Source organism: Epargyreus clarus, unplaced genomic scaffold (assembly GCF_041222505.1).
Source record: "Epargyreus clarus isolate Ecla_fem2 unplaced genomic scaffold, WU_Ecla_fem_2.2 ptg000035l, whole genome shotgun sequence".
Lineage (NCBI taxonomy): Eukaryota > Metazoa > Arthropoda > Insecta > Lepidoptera > Hesperiidae > Epargyreus > Epargyreus clarus.
This window is the reverse complement of record NW_027332240.1, coordinates 5,205,709-5,224,429: the sequence shown is the minus strand read 5'-3', so window position 1 is coordinate 5,224,429 and position 18,721 is coordinate 5,205,709. Positions and strand designations below refer to the sequence as shown.

The 18,721-nt window shown below is 44.1% G+C and overlaps 1 protein-coding gene across 2 annotated transcripts; it reads left to right on the top strand.

The window, feature by feature from the left end:
- The first annotated feature begins 4,395 nt into the window (after positions 1-4,395).
- Positions 4,396-18,619, top strand: LOC140756641 (cilia- and flagella-associated protein 144-like). 2 transcript variants are annotated; one of them, XM_073092188.1, is made up of 3 exons: positions 4,396-4,526; positions 5,267-5,426; positions 18,478-18,619. In XM_073092188.1, the coding sequence occupies exons 1-3, from the start codon at positions 4,400-4,402 to the stop codon at positions 18,530-18,532; spliced, it is 342 nt and encodes a 113-aa protein (XP_072948289.1). In that variant the 5' UTR covers positions 4,396-4,399; the 3' UTR covers positions 18,533-18,619. The 2 variants fall into 2 exon arrangements, with proteins under 2 accessions (XP_072948289.1, XP_072948288.1); XM_073092187.1 differs by lacking the exon at positions 18,478-18,619 and adding an exon at positions 6,166-6,369.
- The last annotated feature ends 102 nt before the right edge of the window (positions 18,620-18,721 follow it).

The following is an 18,721-nucleotide window of genomic DNA, read 5'->3' as shown; positions in this document are numbered from 1 at the left end:
TATTAAGTAGAACAACTAGAAGTTGTAAGGGTGTGGGTGGGTAAAGGAGACATACCAGTTGAGCCCTAATTAAAAAAAGGTTCCGTCCTTTCCGCTTCCGCTCCGCCTATCAAAATGGCCGTTGTTTAAGGTGCTTCACGCGCGTTGCGATAGCGTGAAGAATGGCAGATATAGCGCCTCAAGGTTTTAAATTCAGTCCAGGGATCTTCATTGGAGGACTGCTCAATGCTAGGAGAAAGTCAATAAATAGACTCCGAATCCTTACTAATATTATAAATAGGAAAGCAGTGATAGCCTAGTGGTTAAGAAACTCGGCCTCTCGATCGAGAGGTCCGAGGTTCAAATCCCAGGCACGCACATCTGATTTTTCAAAGTTAAGTGCGTATTAGAAATTAATTATCACTTGCTAAACGGTGAAGGAAAACATCGTGAGGAAACCTGCATACCTAAGAGATATATAAAAAAAATCTTAAAGGTATGTGAAGTCTACCAATGCGCACTTGGCCAGCGCGGTGGACTATGGCCTAATCCTTCTCATTATGAGAGGAGACCCGTGCCCAGCAGTGGGACAGTAATGGGTTGATGATGATGATGAGTCTGAGACCCGAAAAAGGACAGGATAGTATTTATCCCGAAAATCCCACGGGAACTAGGGATGGCGATCTAAGATCGATTAATCGGAGAAACGATCTTTTGAACCAATAAAATCGATTATTTTAATCGATATTAGTAAGGATTTAATCTTAAATTATGCATTTGATCAAGTGATGATCTTTAGCAAAGTTGTTGTCCATGAGACAACGTAGTTTCCGGGGTTAGTACCACCAATTTTCGCCAAATGGCGCCACTGTCGTTCCAATGAAGGTACGAATTTTCAGTTTTATGTATGTTTGTATGTCATATTATTTTCTTTTAAACGCGGGCGATGTCGCGGGCAAAAACTAGTATATAATATTTTTTGGTAGAACTAATTTTGTAAAGTGAAACTAGGCCTAGGTATATTATTGGTTACGTTGTTTATGCGATACCGCTTGTCAAAAAATGCATTTAGTTGGAAGTTAAGTTGTAAATAAATTGAAAATGCAGTTTAAATCAATCAGCATGCAGGCTTCTGTTCCTTACTGCGCCAAGCTCAAAGTCTCGGCGTATAAGCTTTACCTATTAAGAGTCTATCCAGTTATTCATCGGTGGTTCATTTATTAGATTTTTATTATATGTATGGAAATCGATTTAAATATTGAAGGGAGGAATTTTTGTAAGACAATGCTCTTTATTTGGCTGGAGTGTTGTGGCGTGGGGGGAGGGGGAATTTTTGGGCGATAATTTTGAATATTAGCACGTTTTGTTGAAAATGGGCAGGCGTTATTTAATTAATTTTGAATTATTTTTACTCAACAGATAATGACAGATATTTAATCTACACAAATATCTCGAGACCTTCCGTAATCTCCATTCTACTTATAAGTATGTTTTTGTGATGAACCTTAAGTGGCTACTGCATCCTTGTATGCAGTTCGGTATCCTTGCCTTTCGGCGAATGGATTCATGTCAACTGACTCACATTAAAAGGGTCATGTCAGTCATTAGGAGCTGCAACGTATATGGTTTACGTTTTCTTTATTTTACGCTTTCTACACTCACAGCCCCACACTAGGATTCCCTGTGTCGTGGGTGCCATGGACACACATATAGACAAATACACAAACACCGAGACCCAGAAACAGAAATCTATAATTTAGATATCTGTCTAGCCGGGGATCGAACCCGGGACCCTCTGCTCGTGTGGCCGTGTGGGTGATGTGATCGACTTCATGTAAAACTTTTTCTAAACGGAGTTAATCACATAACTTTGATGTAATGGGCAATGACCACACACCATCAGATATACTGCGAGCTCGTTTGCTTTTTACCACGCTTTTATTAGCTCGACCTGTAAGTACGTAACGGAATCTTGGAACTAGATTTTTACCCACTTTGTAAGGTCCGATTAATTTAAAATTTTTAATACTTATCAAGAACCGATTACAATACATGATTTTAATATTTTTTTCCAATTCTATTTTTTTCTCATATGGATCGTCAGGATTAACGACTCTTTACGATTCTAGCGTGATTTTTAGTTTTTAAACTATAATCAGTCTTAAGTATATAAGAAAAAGGAAAGTAGATTGGATTTTAAAGTCTTAGCACAACTTAGTATCGCTACGCGCCACTCCTGTAATTTCGAAATAATGTGGATGACATGCTATCATATTCTAACTACCAAACGTACTTAGGTTAGGTGAGGTTAGTATATCGTATGTATTTATATATATATAAATATATTCTAATTGACCTGCTGCCTTACGATTAGGGCTTCCATTCCTCCAGAATTCCTGGATACCTGGCTGTAAGGTGACATACGTTCAAAATATAAATAATTAAATTTCATACTGAGTATACGGGTAAAGCATGTTAGTAAAAGCCTAGAATTTTTTTGTAGTCAAGAGTAAAGTTTAGCAATAACAACAAAATTTCATCATAAAATGGGTTTTTTGAGCGCAATCAAGCATAGATAAGGCAGTAATAGTATATCCGCACTTAGGCGGTCAAGTAGCCTAAACCCTTCACCCTGAGAGGAGACCAGTGCCTAGCAGTGGGACAGTAACGGACGATAACGAATATAGGAGTAGCATACTAGCATGCAGCAATCCGCCCCAGTCCTGAGGACTAAGCTGAAACGCCTCGGAAAAGTATATCTCCCTTACCACACCCTTCTAACCAAAACACGCCTAATAGCAGCGCTTAACACTGCTATTATTAGGCAAAAACAGGTATGCCGGTGGTGGTGCCGGACTCAACTGCAGAAGATTCTACCATCTATAATTGTGTGAAAAAAATCTCAATGTCTCCCAAAATATCCGAGATTTTTATTATCCTTTAGAAGTTTTATATGATGGCTACCTTACTGGTAACCCTGACATTCTCCGTTGCAATATGCACCGCAATCAACAGGTGCAATGTGACGGTAATTTTAATTGGCCGGGTAATGGAGTCGAGACGATCAAATTAGGCTGATGACGGGCAGATTACTAAGCGGTTTCTTGTAAACTGCGGCAGTGTTTCTCAACCACTTTGTTGTGACTCCCTAAAGTGTCATGGCCTTTTAAAATACAAAAAATACATAAGATGAAAAAAATGAATTAGTTATAGTCCGTGTAAAACTGCTAGTCCGCTCTGAATATAGAAATGAATCGCGTCGCCATAGCAAATTGTATGACTACCTGCTCGCAACAACTTCAGAGCGATCGAGCAGTTTGGCGAGGACTATATCAAATTGTACTTCACATACCTATTTCTAATTAAACGTATAATGGGGTTAGTGCTTTTTAAAAAATAAAAAGATCGAAATTTAAATTATTATGGAATAGCGTTACGTCTAGTTTTTAAGTCATAGATTACAAAATACGGGGTCAGTAAGAGGTCAATTTCTTATAACTACGAAATATTTTAAGTGACTTTCCGCAACTTGACAACAGATGGCACCACGCACATTCTGAACCACGCTTTTGATGTTTTCTATACAACTAGTAAGCTTCAAACTAAGTAGATAGCTCCACCGTTCCGAAGAGATGCTCACCCAGCCTGCACAAAGACTTCCTCTTTACCAAATCAAAAAAATATTAATGAGTTTACCTACTCTCTAACTCAAAGTCAAATTAATTGCTTAGGTTATTTTAGGTAGGCACATAGTTATTAATTACTTAGTAATACGAGGAACCAATACAATACCTATATAATTTAGTAGCTGGTAGGATCAGACTTCGCAAGTTTATCAACGCTAATTTATACCTATTAAAACTTCTTAGACATAAACAATATAGTTTGTACGACAACTCCGTGATATTGCCAACAATCTGTGAACAATGTCATACTGACAACACTAATTTCATATTAATTTCTATACATATACACGTATTTGGGACATATTATTTCGTTTTTATTAAAATTTGTAAAATAACAAGTAAGTTATGGGTTTATTAAGAGTGTTTACTGCAGATTTAAGAATCTTTTATTTTCATTTGTGTAATATAGGAGTAGCAGACGAGCATGCAGTCCACCTGATGATAAGTGGCTACTCCCGCCCATAGACGTAAGATTAGATTTCTACCTGAGGTAGGCCACAGACACGACGTTACCCCTGAGGACTAAGTTCGAATGCCTCGGAAAGAATTGTCTCCCTTACTACACCCTTCAAACCAGAACACAGCACTGCTTAGCGCTGATGTTATTAGACAGAAATAGTTGTGACAGTGGTGCCGCCGAACCACAGTACCGCCACCTCTCTAGTCGCACCATATTGCCTCTACTATTCAGAAATATTAACATTATTCAATTCATATTTGACTCCAGGTAAAAAATGGGCAACGAAGGAAAGTGTACATTTGGGACTCGCATGCCCATCGATATTCATATGCTGAATGAGATCATTTACCGGGAGGTGAAACACTTCAGGAATTACAAGATATATCGCCCGAATTTCGGATGTTAGTATAATGAAGATTTACTGGCAAAGCTTTACATAGGTTACGCCGCATGTCTGTATAAAAAGACGCTTTCTACACTAACCTAACCTAACCTAACTCGACATTAGGATTCCCTGTGCCCTCAGTGCCATGGACGTACATAGATAAATACAAAAACACCCATAATCAGAATCTAAATTGATCATTTAGATATTTGTCTGTCTGGCTGGGAATCGAACCCGGAATCCTCCGCACGTCACACCGGCGACCGCTCCGCCACGCAGATAGTTAAGGTGTACCAATCTTGTGAATCGTTGTGGTTAATGTATCCCCCCATATCCATATCCATGTATGTGGTCCCCCTACTGGACACAGGTCTGTTCTTGGAGTTAGAGGAGTCCATAGTCCATGCCTACTCAGTGCGGTAGACTTCTCCACCCATAAAAACTTATTAGAGAACTATCGGGCACATAGGTTTCTTCACGATGTTTTCCTTCAACCTTAAAACAAGTTGTAATTAACTTCTACATACATAATTTCGGAAATTATCTGCCTCGGATTTAAACCTCTGAACCCCTAAGTTTAGAAACCGAATATAAACATTACTAAGCTCTCACTGAGTCTTCGTGCAATTAAAAGAAAGAAGTAAAGAACGGTTTATTCCATTCACAATCAATCCATTCGAATTTTGTTGAATTAAAATCAATTCCCTCAGAAATTTTACTTTATGCCATTACCACATCTTAAACTTCACCTTATAGCAATACCCGTGACCGGCAAGTTCTACGCAGCCCACGACCAGCTGAAGGCCGAGTCCAAGGAGCAGACGGAAAAGGTGGACAACTACCACCACAACGTGGCGCAGACCAGGGCCAAGGGACCCCGGAGCAAGTACCCCACGCCGGCTACTGAGAACCAAATGTAACTCACCTTCACTTGACGCAATTTTGTAATCAAACAAGAGCTCTAGATGTAGATGTTTTGGGATTATATTTCTGTAGCCTTAATTAAGATAAGACGAAGGTGGTAGAGCTTTTGGATCTAGATGTTTTGGGATTTTATGCCTGTAGTCATAAGGCAAGACGAAGGTGGTAGAACTCCTTGTGGTTCAACTCCGGCGGCCTCACCTCAACATCTATTTCTACCTAATAATAGCAGTGTTAACCACGGCTGTGTTCCGGTGTGAAGGGTGTGATAAGGGAGATATACATATATAGTCCTCAGGGGTAGCAGCGCATCTGTGGCCGACCTGAGGTAGTAATCTAATCCTACCTGGGTCTTACAGAAGTCCATGGACTGCAGTAGCCATTTACCATCAGATGGACTGCATGCTTGTCTGCTACGGAGTTGATTCTTTTATATCCCTAATTTCGGATTTTACTGTTACACTTATGCTGAGTAGGAAAAACGGGCAGAGGGTTTCTAGTCACAAAAAATATAGATGTAACTTACGCACTTATTAAGCATCATTAGATTAAATTTAGGTGAGCGGTTTTTGAGATAGCGTTACCATACCGATCCAACATGCAGACGGTTCCAGGTTTGATCTTCGATCAAGTATCTAAATTACACATTATGCGTCTAAAAATATCGAAAGTAGAAAAAGTGTATTTTTTACAAACAAATAGTGCACACAGCTTTATAATTTTTTTTTGCTTAGATACGGTTGGTACGACAAACCCCTCGTGCGAATGGATAGGAACGACCGCCGCTTCTACCAGCCGAAGAAAGAGAGCACCCACACCAAGATCGAAATCGTTATTCTCATGTCTAACCCTAAAAAACGAGCTTAAGATTATTCATGGATCAATAAACTAATCTTACAGAAAGTTTTTTGAAATAGTTATATTGTAACCCCTGACGGATTGAGGAGGCAGATGCCTCAATCAACTTTCCAACATTTAGGTTCTGTATTTCTTAAAAACATATTTTTGGGTAATGTACTCACAAGATTTTAAATTATGAAATAAAAAGCATTAAATATCGTTTTAAGTTTTATTTCTCCAATTTACTCATAACATTAGGTAATCCACCATATTCATAAACAAAATATTACCTACTCACATTGTTCATTGTCTCTTGAAGCGCATTGGTTCCAACTTCTAGAAACTTTATTCTTGTAATCGCTTTTCTCCAATGGTCTTAAATGAGCAGCGGCGACACGATCACTGAAATGATATTTAATTTTCTGGTTATAAACCATGTTCGAAGGACAATATTTTGATAATTACTTTAAAAAGTGTAATGACAGCCTTCAACGAGTGTTTATAGGTACAAGTTTTCTCCCTACTTCTGGATACAAGTTTTCCCTACAGTTCTTGCAATAGACGAACATACAGTCCACCTAATGTTAAGTAGCTACTGCCGCCCATGGACATCTGCAATCAACCCCAGACAACACCAGATTCCTATCTAAGGTCGGCCAAAGATGCGCTTCTACCTCTGAGGGCTCAGTTGGATACTTTGAAAAAGTATGTCTAACTTACCACACCCTTCAAACCAGATCACAATAATGGTTAACACTGTTTTTAATAGTTAGGAATAGACATGGCGGTGGTGCCGTCAGCGTTAAACCACTTAAGTGTTTTTAACACGCTTTTATTAGCTTGGGTTGTACGTTTGTATGTATGTATGTACGTAACAGTAAAGGAATCTTTGAGCCCGATTTTTATCCACTTTGAACGTTCAGTTTAATTCAAAATTTTTAAGAATTATCAAAAACCGATGACAATACACGATTTTAATAATTTTGTACCATTGTCCTTATCAACATCCTCAGGATTAACGATTTTCGAGGCGAGAGAAAGCGCCTTATGGAGCGTACAGGCAAAGTTACTAGATTGATTTTTAGCTATGAAAAATAATAATGTTATTTCCCTATAACTCAAATGTACTGAAACATATCTATAATGCCATCTTTTAGAATGATTTTTAGGATTCCGTACTCAAAGGATAAAACGAAACCCTCCGCTGTCTGTTCGTGAGTCACAGGGCTTTATCTCTTAAACCGTAATAGATAGACACTTGATTTTTTTACAGACGATGCATAATGATGGTCGCTATAACAACAAATACTAAAAATTAATAAAATAAATATAGTTCAAAAAACTAAAAAACACGCTTTTATGATAAAATCAACTAAAAAGTAGAAAATAATTTTCAATCTAGGAATCAATTAAGGAACAGTAAATTGTATAATTGTGGAAAAAGTGTGGGGTGCTTTTTGAACTATATTTATTTTTTTATAATATAGGAGTAGCAGACAAGCATGCAATCCACTAGATGGTACTGCCGCCCATGGACATCTGTAATCAACCCCAGATAGGATTAGATATTCCTACCTGAGGTCGGCCACAGATGCACCACTTAAGTAAGAGACACCTGCCCAGCAGTGTTACAGTAGGTAAAACAAGTTACATCACAAAAGCAAACTCACGCGAACTCCTCGTAACTCTTCGCCGTGTGTATAGCGTCGCACTTGACGTCGTTCACTCGCCAATACTTCCTGTCCTCCTCCATATTTTGTCGCAACTGCCCCTCCATCGCGGCAATATCGTCTGCACTCAGCTTATTCATTGTTAAACAAGTTATTTCGGAATTTGTTAAAAATACTGTTGTTAGTTTTTCATTCGATTGAAATTGATAAAACTGTTTAGTCACCATGGCAACGATCAAAGGTAATATAACCACTTCAACGATTATACCTACTCACAAACAGAGTAGGTAATAATCACATTATCTATACATATAAATAAAATTGGAGTGTCTGTTTTTAATATTGAAATAACCGCTTTTTACTACATGCATATAAATATACATAGGTACAGAGTAAACACTAAAATAACGTTTTTTATAAATTTTTGTCTGCCTGTCTGTTTGTTGTGGCTAATCTCGGAAATAGCTGAACTGATTTTGACGGGTAGCTGATGTAATAAGGAGTAACTTAGGCTACTTATATTTTAGAGCTAGCTGTGCCCAGCGTTATTTCTTTTTAACCTTTTTTTTTAACGCGGGTGAAACCGCGGGGCACAGCTAGTTTATAATATAGCCTAAGTACCACACGATACCATGCAGTTCACTATGATACGTAGCCTCTTCCGTAGAAGGTCATCCTCATGTGTAATCAAATCGATTTACTTAAGATTTAAGTCCTACCTGAGCTCAACCATAGATGCAGTGGTATCCCTGACGATAAGTTGTAATGCCTCGTATACTCATATAAGTGTCCCTCAAATACTACACCATACATAACAGACAGAAGCACTAAATACTTCTGTTATTAAACAGAAATATAAATAGGTATAGCGGTTGTGCCACCGAATAGATAATTCTACAGGTTCAGGGCCTGATTAATCCTTAGGCTAATTAGGCTGCAGCCTAGGACGCGAGGATCGGGAGGCGCGCCCAAATTGTGTCTTCGGCACTATTAATTTCATGCTAGTAAACAAAATCAAAACTAATATATTACTTTTGAGGTATATCGTATATAATTAGCCTAGGGCGGTCAGAACTCTTGATCCGTCGCTGTACAAGTTGTTCCATCAAACGAAAAAATAGGAAGAACAATACCCGATTGTGATAAAGTTCTTGTTTTATAACACCACATATCTCCTATTTCTCAAGAGATATTATGGAAACTATTATACCTACCTAATGATTTAAACTGAAATAACTTTAATTATATTGTAAGTACTCGTAGGTACTTATTGACAAAATTTGAAGATTTTTATGCAATATTTCTTATTTATCAAGTACAGAGTTTGCAAGGTGTGTTAGTTCTTAATATGATTAACCATAAAATTAGAGGTGTTAATTTCCATTCCATATCTGGCATAATATAGTTACTTAACTAGATCGCCAGCCAGTTTTATCACATTCACGCCACGGTGTTGCACAAACATTCAAAGAAAAACAGTAAACTTACTATAACCTTACCACTTCAAATGAATCCCTCCACTTTTGACAAGTAACCAGTGAGGGCGATAATTTTTACAGTAGTGATTCAATATTTTTCTGTGTAAGTGAAATAGTAAGCAATCAGTTACCTACGTACTTAGGTAATTTAGGGATGTTTAAGATAATGAAAAAGCTAATGAGTATGTCTTGCTAGTTGCTACCCATAAAAAAGGTTAATCACCGCTTAAAAATATGTCAGTCTTACCACACCCTTAAAACCGATACGTGGCATGATTTTAACGCTATAAGGATGAAATAGATGGCAAAACGCCTGCAGTCAATCTGTAAAGGATTCTATCACAGTGACCTTATAATTAGTGCTATTAATATCAAAAAGTAATCCTCTTATTACATAATAGTTTTTTTTCAATATGGATTTTTAAAGGTATGTGAAGTCTAGCAATTCACACTTGGCCAGCGCGGTGGACTATAGCCTAATCCTTCTCATTCTGAGACGAGACACGTGCCCATTAGTGGGACAGTAATGGGTTGATGATGATGGTGAGGATTTTTATTTGTTATACCACAGATTTTGCCTTCCACAACATATGTAACATTGAAATATCTAAATTCGAAACAACAAGAGCTCAAAATAAAGTCGTCGTGATATAGAAACAAAACGTGCTTGGGAAGTTAAGCATAAGATTTACTCACAGTACCACGGCGGCTGTTTAACTAAGCGTTTGTTTTTCTTTAAACACAACATTATGTTTACACGTAAGTTTGTTTTTAAGGTAACTTACATAGATTATTAAAGATTACTCACTCCTAACAAGAAAACGCAACCAGTTTTGAGAATTGAAATATTTGCGTAAAAAAGTTTTGCGACAGCTCCGTGGTAAAATGTCCCTAAAATATTTGAAATAATTATTTATTTATTATATAAATTACGCAGTATTAGTTATTTATTCGTAAATTTTCTCTACAAATGTTTTTATTTGTCAAGAAATCAAAAAAAGAACTTACAAATAAGCCGTTTGTGGCTTCATTCAATTTCAAGGCGGCGAAGTATCTGTACTAATCTATGGTAACTTACGACTAAATTGACCGTTAGTGGTAACTATAGGTGGTCTTTATATTATAGTAGGTTTTGTGTATTTTTATATAATATAGGAGTAGCAAACGAGCATGCCGTCCACCTGACGGTACCTAAGTGGCCATTGCCGCCCATAGACATCTGTAATCAACCACACACAGTTCAGATTAGTTATCTTCCTGAAGTTTTTTAACATACGCCGCTACCCCTAACGAATAAGCTGGAACACCTCGGAAAAGTATGTCTCCCTTACCACACCCTTCAAACCGGAACACAGCAGCGCTTGACTCTACTGTTAATAGGTAGAAATAGGTGTGGCGGTGGAACCGCCGGAGTTGAACTATAAAGGGTTCTACCAACTTTAAATATTATACTTATAATTTTATACATTCCATACTTACGATAAAAGTTAGGTTCCCTTTGTTGATCGTTAAGTCTTACCAATGAATAAGTAGTTTGAAAACATATCTACGACCCGCATGCCACAATGTCAACATCCTGTTCTTGTTTAAAGAGGTTTTGGATGTAATCCCCTATTAGAAATATTTTGGGGTCCTCTCAGGGCAAATAGACCCTAGTATACTGCATCAATTAGCCTACAAGTAATTCTCGTCTTTCTGACAAAAAACTCACTTTTTCAGCAGTCTGATCGCATTGAATATTTTATTTTATTTTTGGAAGTAGCAAACGAACACGCAATCCATCTTCTTTTAAGTGACTTCTATCGCCCATGGACATCTGTAATGAACACCAGATATGATCCAGCAAAGGGGCAGCGGCGCATCTGTGACCGACCTCAGGTAGGAATATCTAATTCGATCTGGGGTTGATTACAGATGTCCATGGACTGCAGTAGCCATTTACCATCAAGTGGACTACATGCTCGTCTGCTACTCCTATTGTTGAGTACGGGTTTGCAATAAAAACTCCAATTGAATTTTTCTTCCTGTATTTTCTTTTCTTGACCATTTACAATATTCTTCTATTTTCCGGAGCGTGCCGGACCCTATTTTTAGCCACCTTAAGTGGCAAAGTGAGTGTTACAACCGACGGGGGGCTAACGCAGCAGTCGCTCTTATTCCCGTCTCGCTCACTTCCTATAGCCCTCTCTTTCTAATACGCTATCTCGCTCATACATGTCCCTCTCTTTCTATCCTAGGGGTTTTTATATTTTTCCTTTATTTATTTACATAAAACTTATTTCTAATACATAACAAAACTTAATATAACATAAACCTTAACTAAATAACAATTTATGCATTTAAAAACAATTTACAATCACAACTTAAGACTATTTATTCGCCGTCCGCAACATCCTCCCCCCGGCGCAGCTCCGTCGTAGCCCTCCCTATCTGGAGGACGGCGAGCTTCACCACGGGCCTCCTGAAGACTCCTCCCCGGGTCCTCACGTCTGCTGAGCGTATGATGCCGTCGGGTCCCTCGTGCACTCGCTCGACGATGCCGCGTGGCCATGTGTTGCGGGGTAGCGTGTTGTCGACCACGATGACCAGGTCGCCGACCCGTAGTTGTCGTGATGCCCTTGTCTCTTGTCCTCGAGGTATCAGCGTCGGCAGGTACTCCTTGACCCACCGCCCCCAGAACTGGTCCGCCAGCGCCTGTGCTTTTCTCCACACGCTGCGGTCGGCTTCCTCGCAGGGTCCCGTCAGCGGCAGCCCGGTCGACGACCCAATCAGGAAGTGGTTGGGGGTTAGTGCTTCTGAGTCGGCGGGATCCACGGAGACGTGCGTGAGTGGCCGAGCGTTGACACAGTACTCGGCCTCCACCAGTAGCGTTTGAAGGACTTCTTCTTTGGGTGACTTCTCGTTCAGTGTGGTGCTCAGTGCGGTCTTGACTGACCGCACGAGCCGCTCCCATGCCCCGCCTATGTGCGGAGCCCCCGGTGGGATGAAACGCCAGCTGGTTCCATACTGTAGACAGAAGTTATGTAGCTCCGGACCCCATGCCCGGTACGCGTTTCTTAGCTCGACGTCAGCACCTCTGAAGTTCGTTGCGTTGTCTGAGAAGATCACCTGTGGCCATCCTCTTCTGGCGGCCATCCTTCGGAGTGCCATAATTGCCGAGTCGGTCGACAGCGATGACACCAACTCCAAATGCACTGCTCGTGTAGTTAAGCAGGTAAACAGTGCGCACCATCTCTTCTCATGTCGGCGCCCAATAGTGACTGTTAGGGGGCCGAAGTAATCCACGCCGCAGTAGTTGAACGGTCGATGCCCTGGACTTGTCCTCTCTTCTGGTAAGTCCCCTCGTGGCGGTGTTTGCGGCGTTGCTTTCCTTATTTTGCAAAATTGACATTCCTTAGCCATTTTTCTTACTGTCGGTCGTAGTCGAAATATAACGTATTTTTGTCGCAGCTCGTTTACGACCCTCTCGTTGTTAGCGTGTCCGGCGTTTCGATGGTAGTCCATCACTAGTAGGCGTGTGAAGGGGTGACCACCATCCAATATTATAGGTCGGTTCGAGTGCGTCGACGTCTTAGAGGCTCCTATTCTGCCTCGGGCCTTCAGTGTTCCTTCTTCGATGACGGGGTCCAACTTCGCTAGTTTACTATGCCGGTGTAAGTGCTGTCCAGCCCGCAGTCTACGTAGATCTTCGCCGAATGAGTCCTGTTGTGCTTGTCGTATCCACCGCAGCTCGGCGTCTTGTATGTGGGAGACTTCTAACAGCAGGCTTCTGTTCTTTGTTCTTAGCTTCTGTACGTAGAGTTGAACTAGCGCTGTGGCTCTTATGAGTCGTCTGTAGGCGGAGAACCTCGTTATGTCCGGCAGGCAGCCCATGCGGTCCGTGATGTCGTCTGTGGTGATGGTGTACGCCGCCTCTTCTGAAGTGTCACTGCTTGTAGCTTCGGTGGGCCATTCCTCCTCTGGTAAGCTCAGGAATGACGGCCCGGTGAACCATCGGTCGGCGCCAGTGAACCTCTTCGTCTCGATTCGCGTGGCGTCGTCGGCTACGTTGTCGGCCGTGGGCACCCATCGCCAATCTTCCACCTGGGACAGCTCGCCTATTTCTAATCAGAGACGCCAACAGGTCGGGCCCCTCCAGCAGGTAGTCGTTCAAGCTGACTCCGTTAATCTTGGCCGCTGCGTCGAATACCATTCGTATCTTGTCTGGCTTGTTAATGTTGACAACCGCGAAGTGAGGTAAGTACTTGACGTTACTTCTTTCTTCGTTGCCGTCGCATGCTTCTGCGTAACCCTTCTTCAGCAGGTTAGCCACTTGAGCGCTGTATTCCTTCTTGAATGTGGGCTCATTTTCCATCTTCTTTTCCAATGTGCGTAACCTCTTGTATGCTTGCTCGTAGCTGTCGGGGAGTGTGGGGTTGTCAGTCTTCCAAGGTAGACCCACTTCGAAGTGTCCGTCCTTCCGTCTGGCGGTCGCCTCGAAGATGTCACTGGCTCTCTTGTCGTACTTGTTAATCTTCTCTTTCGTAGATACGCCGAGCGAGTCCACGTCGAAATGCGACTCGACGAGCTTCTGTAACTGTATGTCGCCCGTGCAGACGTGAAGCACGGCCGCCTGGTCCTGGTAGACGAACCTCCTAGGTACCGACCCATGTAGAACCCATCCCAGCTTTGTTCTTGATGCGGCAGGTTCGTTCTTCTTGCCGGCGCGCAGCTGTCGGGACACTATTAAGTGCCAATTGTCGGTGCCTATTAGTATGCGAGGCCGAGCTTCCCCCGTGCTGATTTTCTCCCTTACGACTCGCAGGTGTGCATATCGCTCCAGGTTCTGAGGTACGCGCTGATGATGCAGTTGAAGTCCCTTCACCGTGCGGGCTGTCACGGAGTATGCTTCATGTTCGTGTAGACCTTTGATTTGAATCTTGACCGCCTTGCTGTCGATTCTTCTTTGTTCATTGATACCTCTTATGTTTAGAGGTTGGTTCGGTCCGCCGCTGGTGAGGTGACTTGCCAATTCTTCATCTATAAGGGTTACTGTAGACCCCTCGTCCAGGAGGGCGTGCGTCCTTATCTCCCCCCGTGGACCGCTGAGTTTTACTTCACATGTCTTCAATAGCACTGCTCTTGGTGCCACCTTTGATGTGACGCTCATGACCGCTGCGGGTGCACCCTGATCTGTGCACTCAGAAGTCTCCACCCTCCTGGCGGGCTCTGCAGTCTTGTGTAGGATGGCGTGATGCTGCATGCTACACCCGTCGACTCCGCACGGCTTCGCTCTGCATGTGGTTCTACTGTGTCTTCGTGTCATGCATTTGAAGCATAACCGCTGTTCCTTCGCCCAATTCCAGCTGTCGTTGATGGTGAGTTCCTTCAGCTGAGGGCACTTCGGAGTGTGATGGCTTGTAGATTGGCATCGTAGACAGCTAGGTGCTCGCTCTTCACGCGTCGATTCACTCGTAGAATAGACCTTCTCCCGAGGTGCTGTCCTCCTTACTGGCCTCTCCCCTCTGAGAAGCCCCGGAGCGCTGTTCCTCGCCATGTGCGTGTAGCGTAGTACCCTGTCTGCTTCACCCATCAAACTCCGAGAGTATTGTGATTTCGTCGCTGTATGCAATCTTCCCTTCGTTGATCGCCGCGTATTCCGCCCATTTGCTCACCAGGTGAGGGCTTAGCTTCTCCATTACATCCCTTATCAGTAATGGATTTCGTAGATAACCACGGTGGTCCACACTCTTCATAGTGTAGACGACGTTCTGTAACTTGATGGCCAATTCATTCAATTCGCTGCTGGAGTTGCCGACCTTGGGGAGTCTCTTCAGTTCTTCCATTGCTTTATCGAAGATATATTCAGGTCGACCGTATTTCATTTCTAGCGTCTTCATTATGCTGTCCGCGTGAGTCGCCGTGTATAGTTGAGAGAGCACTGTCTCTCTCGCTTCCCCACGGAGACTGTTTCGAAGCCGCAATAAATTTTCTGTGGCGCTGAATTTGTAGAGACGCGTCGAATCTTCTACTGCTGCTTTGAAGGGTAGCCACTCCATGACGGACCCGGAGAATGCTGGGAGCTCCGACGTTTGCCGCGGCGGGGGTCGTACGTGCATCATCTTCTCTAAGGCGTTTGCTAATTGTTCGATGCCCCTTCCCCTCTGCCGAGGCCGTTCCTCCCCCCGTACTTCTAACGGGGGAGGTAGGACCTCCTGTTCCCTGTGTACTTGCGCTCCGGCGTGTTCGTGGCTCTTGTTCACCCAGTCGTGTATTCTTTCTTGGTCGCAGATAGTTTCCCCCCCCTCTTCCGCTTCGATCGCAGAGATTTCCGCTTCTAGCCGCTTCTTTACTAGCGTCTTCTTAAGTTGTATTCTTCTTTCTTCTAATTCAGCTAGCTCCTTTTCCGCTTCGTATTCGACTAGCCTAACTCGTGCCGCGACGCTGACCGACGAACGACGCGAACGCATACTGGGCGCCGCGCTATATGCCGGAGACGTGGGCCGGCATATAGGCGACTTGGAGCGCGACGGTATCTCATGCGACGTGGGGTGCTCGGGGTGTGCGGTGCTGCGTACAGGTGAGCGCTCGAGGACCCTTCCTGGTGGGATCCTCCCGACGGACGTTCCGGCGGGCGTCCCGGTGAGGACTGCGGTCGATGGCGATCTCGGCGATTCTTCATATATACGGTGGAACAGCCCCCGCCCACCTGGTGGAAGGTGCTCCGATTCGCCGATGCCGGACTCGGAGTGGGTCTTCTTGCTTCGTGTGTTCATTGTAGACGCGCTGGTTGCTTCTTTTTTCTGTATCCGCCGATCGAAGGACCAATGTTGAGTACGGGTTTGCAATAAAAACTCCAATTGAATTTTTCTTCCTGTATTTTCTTTTCTTGACCATTTACAATATTCTTCTATTTTCCGGAGCGTGCCGGACCGAACGAAAGCGGTCGTCCTATGCCGCGGCGTGACTTCGCCGCTTGGCGCAGGGTCTGCGGGCCTCGAGGGATCCCTCCTTGCCCGGGCAATCTCCTCAGTGGGTAACACTGCCCACCGGTGTTGTGGGCTGCCGTGAGGCAGCGGTGCAGCAATCGGTCCTAACGTGACCTGTGCTAGGCTGCGTGTGCAGATTTTCAGTCCTCCAGATGGTCGGAGGACACCTGCCCCTCGAGTTCACGAGGGAGCGGGCGACCGTCGGGGGGTCGAGCGTGGAGGGGCGCGAAGCCTCTCAGATGGGCATGTGGCCCGTTGTCGGCGCATGCGTACATACGATGCGCCAACCTGGCCACAAACCTGTCCAAGGTCGGAACCTTGAGGTCGCGCTCCAGCACGTCGTTCCGAACATAGCGGCCCGCCCTCACGATCGTTCGTAGGGCCTGGCTCTGCACGGCACGGAGACGCTTGCGGTTGGATTCTGACACCAGGGCATACCATGCTGGTGCCGCGTAAGTTAGGCGTGATCGGACGTACAACTTGTACACCCTTAGTTTAGTACGGGTCGGTAGATGAGATGCCAGCACTGGTCGGAGCATCGCTCGTGCAGCACGGGCCTGTCGGATCACGTGGTCCACCTGAGGCACCATGTGCAGCGAGCGATCAATGTGACATCCCAAGTACCTAACTGTGGGCTGCCAAGCTACTTCCCGATCACGGAAACGTAGCGGCGGCGGCATAGTACGCCTGCGGCTGAAAAGTGTCGCGACCGTCTTACCGACGTTGACGGCCATACGCCACTTGTCCAGCCACTCTGGGAGCAGGTCCAGCAAGCGCTGCATCCTGCGTGTTGCCAGCACAGGATCACGAGAGGACGCGAAGTACGCGCTGTCGTCCGCGAACAACGCGAGTTCTACGTCCCTTTCCCATTCCTCGAGGTGACCTTCGAGGGTGGGAATGTCGTTGGTGTAGAGTGCGTAGAGTAGTGGCGAGAGGCAGCTGCCTTGAGGCACGCCCGCACGTATTGGGCGGGGGTCTGAGGCTACGTTCTCGACCGATACAAAGAACTGCCGCCCATCTAGAAACGACGCTATTAGCCGCACCAGCAAAGCCGGCACGGGCGACTCCAACAGCTTAAAAACGAGACCAGGATGCCATACGCGGTCGAACGCCTTCTCGATATCGAGAAAGACGCCGACCGTGTGTCGTCCGTAGTTGGCCTCGCTTGTAAGATGGTGGATCACCCGTGTGAGCTGAAGCGTTGTCGAGTGACCGGCGCGGAAGCCGAACTGCTCGTCCCTTAAAACAAGTGACGGCTGCAGTCGCTTCAACGCCAGTCTCTCGAACAGCTTCGCTATGGTGGGCAATAGCGTGATGGGACGGTAGCTGGCCGGGAGACGACGGTCTTTCCCCGGCTTCGGGAGAACTATTACCTTCCCCAACTTCCAGGTGGAAGGGAAGTAGCCCGTGCGGAGAATGCCGTTGAAGAGCCTAGTCATAGTGACTATGGCTCCTCTTGGCAGCATTGCCAACGCCATATTCGGCACGCCGTCGGGGCCTGGCGCCTTGCGCTTCGGCAGGCGCAAGGCGGCCTTCCGCGTCTCCGAGGGGGAGATGAACTCCAAGCCCTGGGGTGGCGGTGTCGGACGCCCGAGGAAGTCCTCTACCCACGCCTCTACGATCTCGTGGTGTTCGGCGGCGGCGGCGGATGCGGGGTGAGGGGAGAATTGCTCTTCCCGTGCCGGACCCTATTTTTAGCCACCTTAAGTGGCAAAGTGAGTGTTACAACCGACGGGGGGGGCTAACGCAGCAGTCGCTCTTATTCCCGTCTCGCTCACTTCCTATAGCCCTCTCTTTCTAACACGCTATCTCGCTCATACATGTCCCTCTCTTTCTATCCTAGGGGTTTTTATATTTTTCCTTTATTTATTTACATAAAACTTATTTCTAATACATAACAAAACGTAATATAACATAAACCTTAACTAAATAACAATTTATGCATTTAAAAACAATTTACAATCACAACTTAAGACTATTTATTCGCCGTCCACAACACCTATATTATAAAAAAAAAACATTAAGTCGTGTCTGCTTGGTACTTACTTGGTTCGTGGAAGTATGCTCATAGTTCATAACCTATTATGCAGATACATTCATCGTTATTCTGACCGCGACCAGCTGTTGGTGCTTCGCGGGCTATGAACTATTTCAAGGATTCAATGCGACGTATCTCGATGTCACTACCACAGAGATGGCTCACCATACTTCTAGCAGTGTGACAACTTCTCAAAAGGTAAATTAATTTCGAATATAGCAGCTGGCACTTGATTCCGATTCCGAGGCCGATTTTGATAAAAACTAAAAGTACATAATTCGTTTTTTAAAATATCT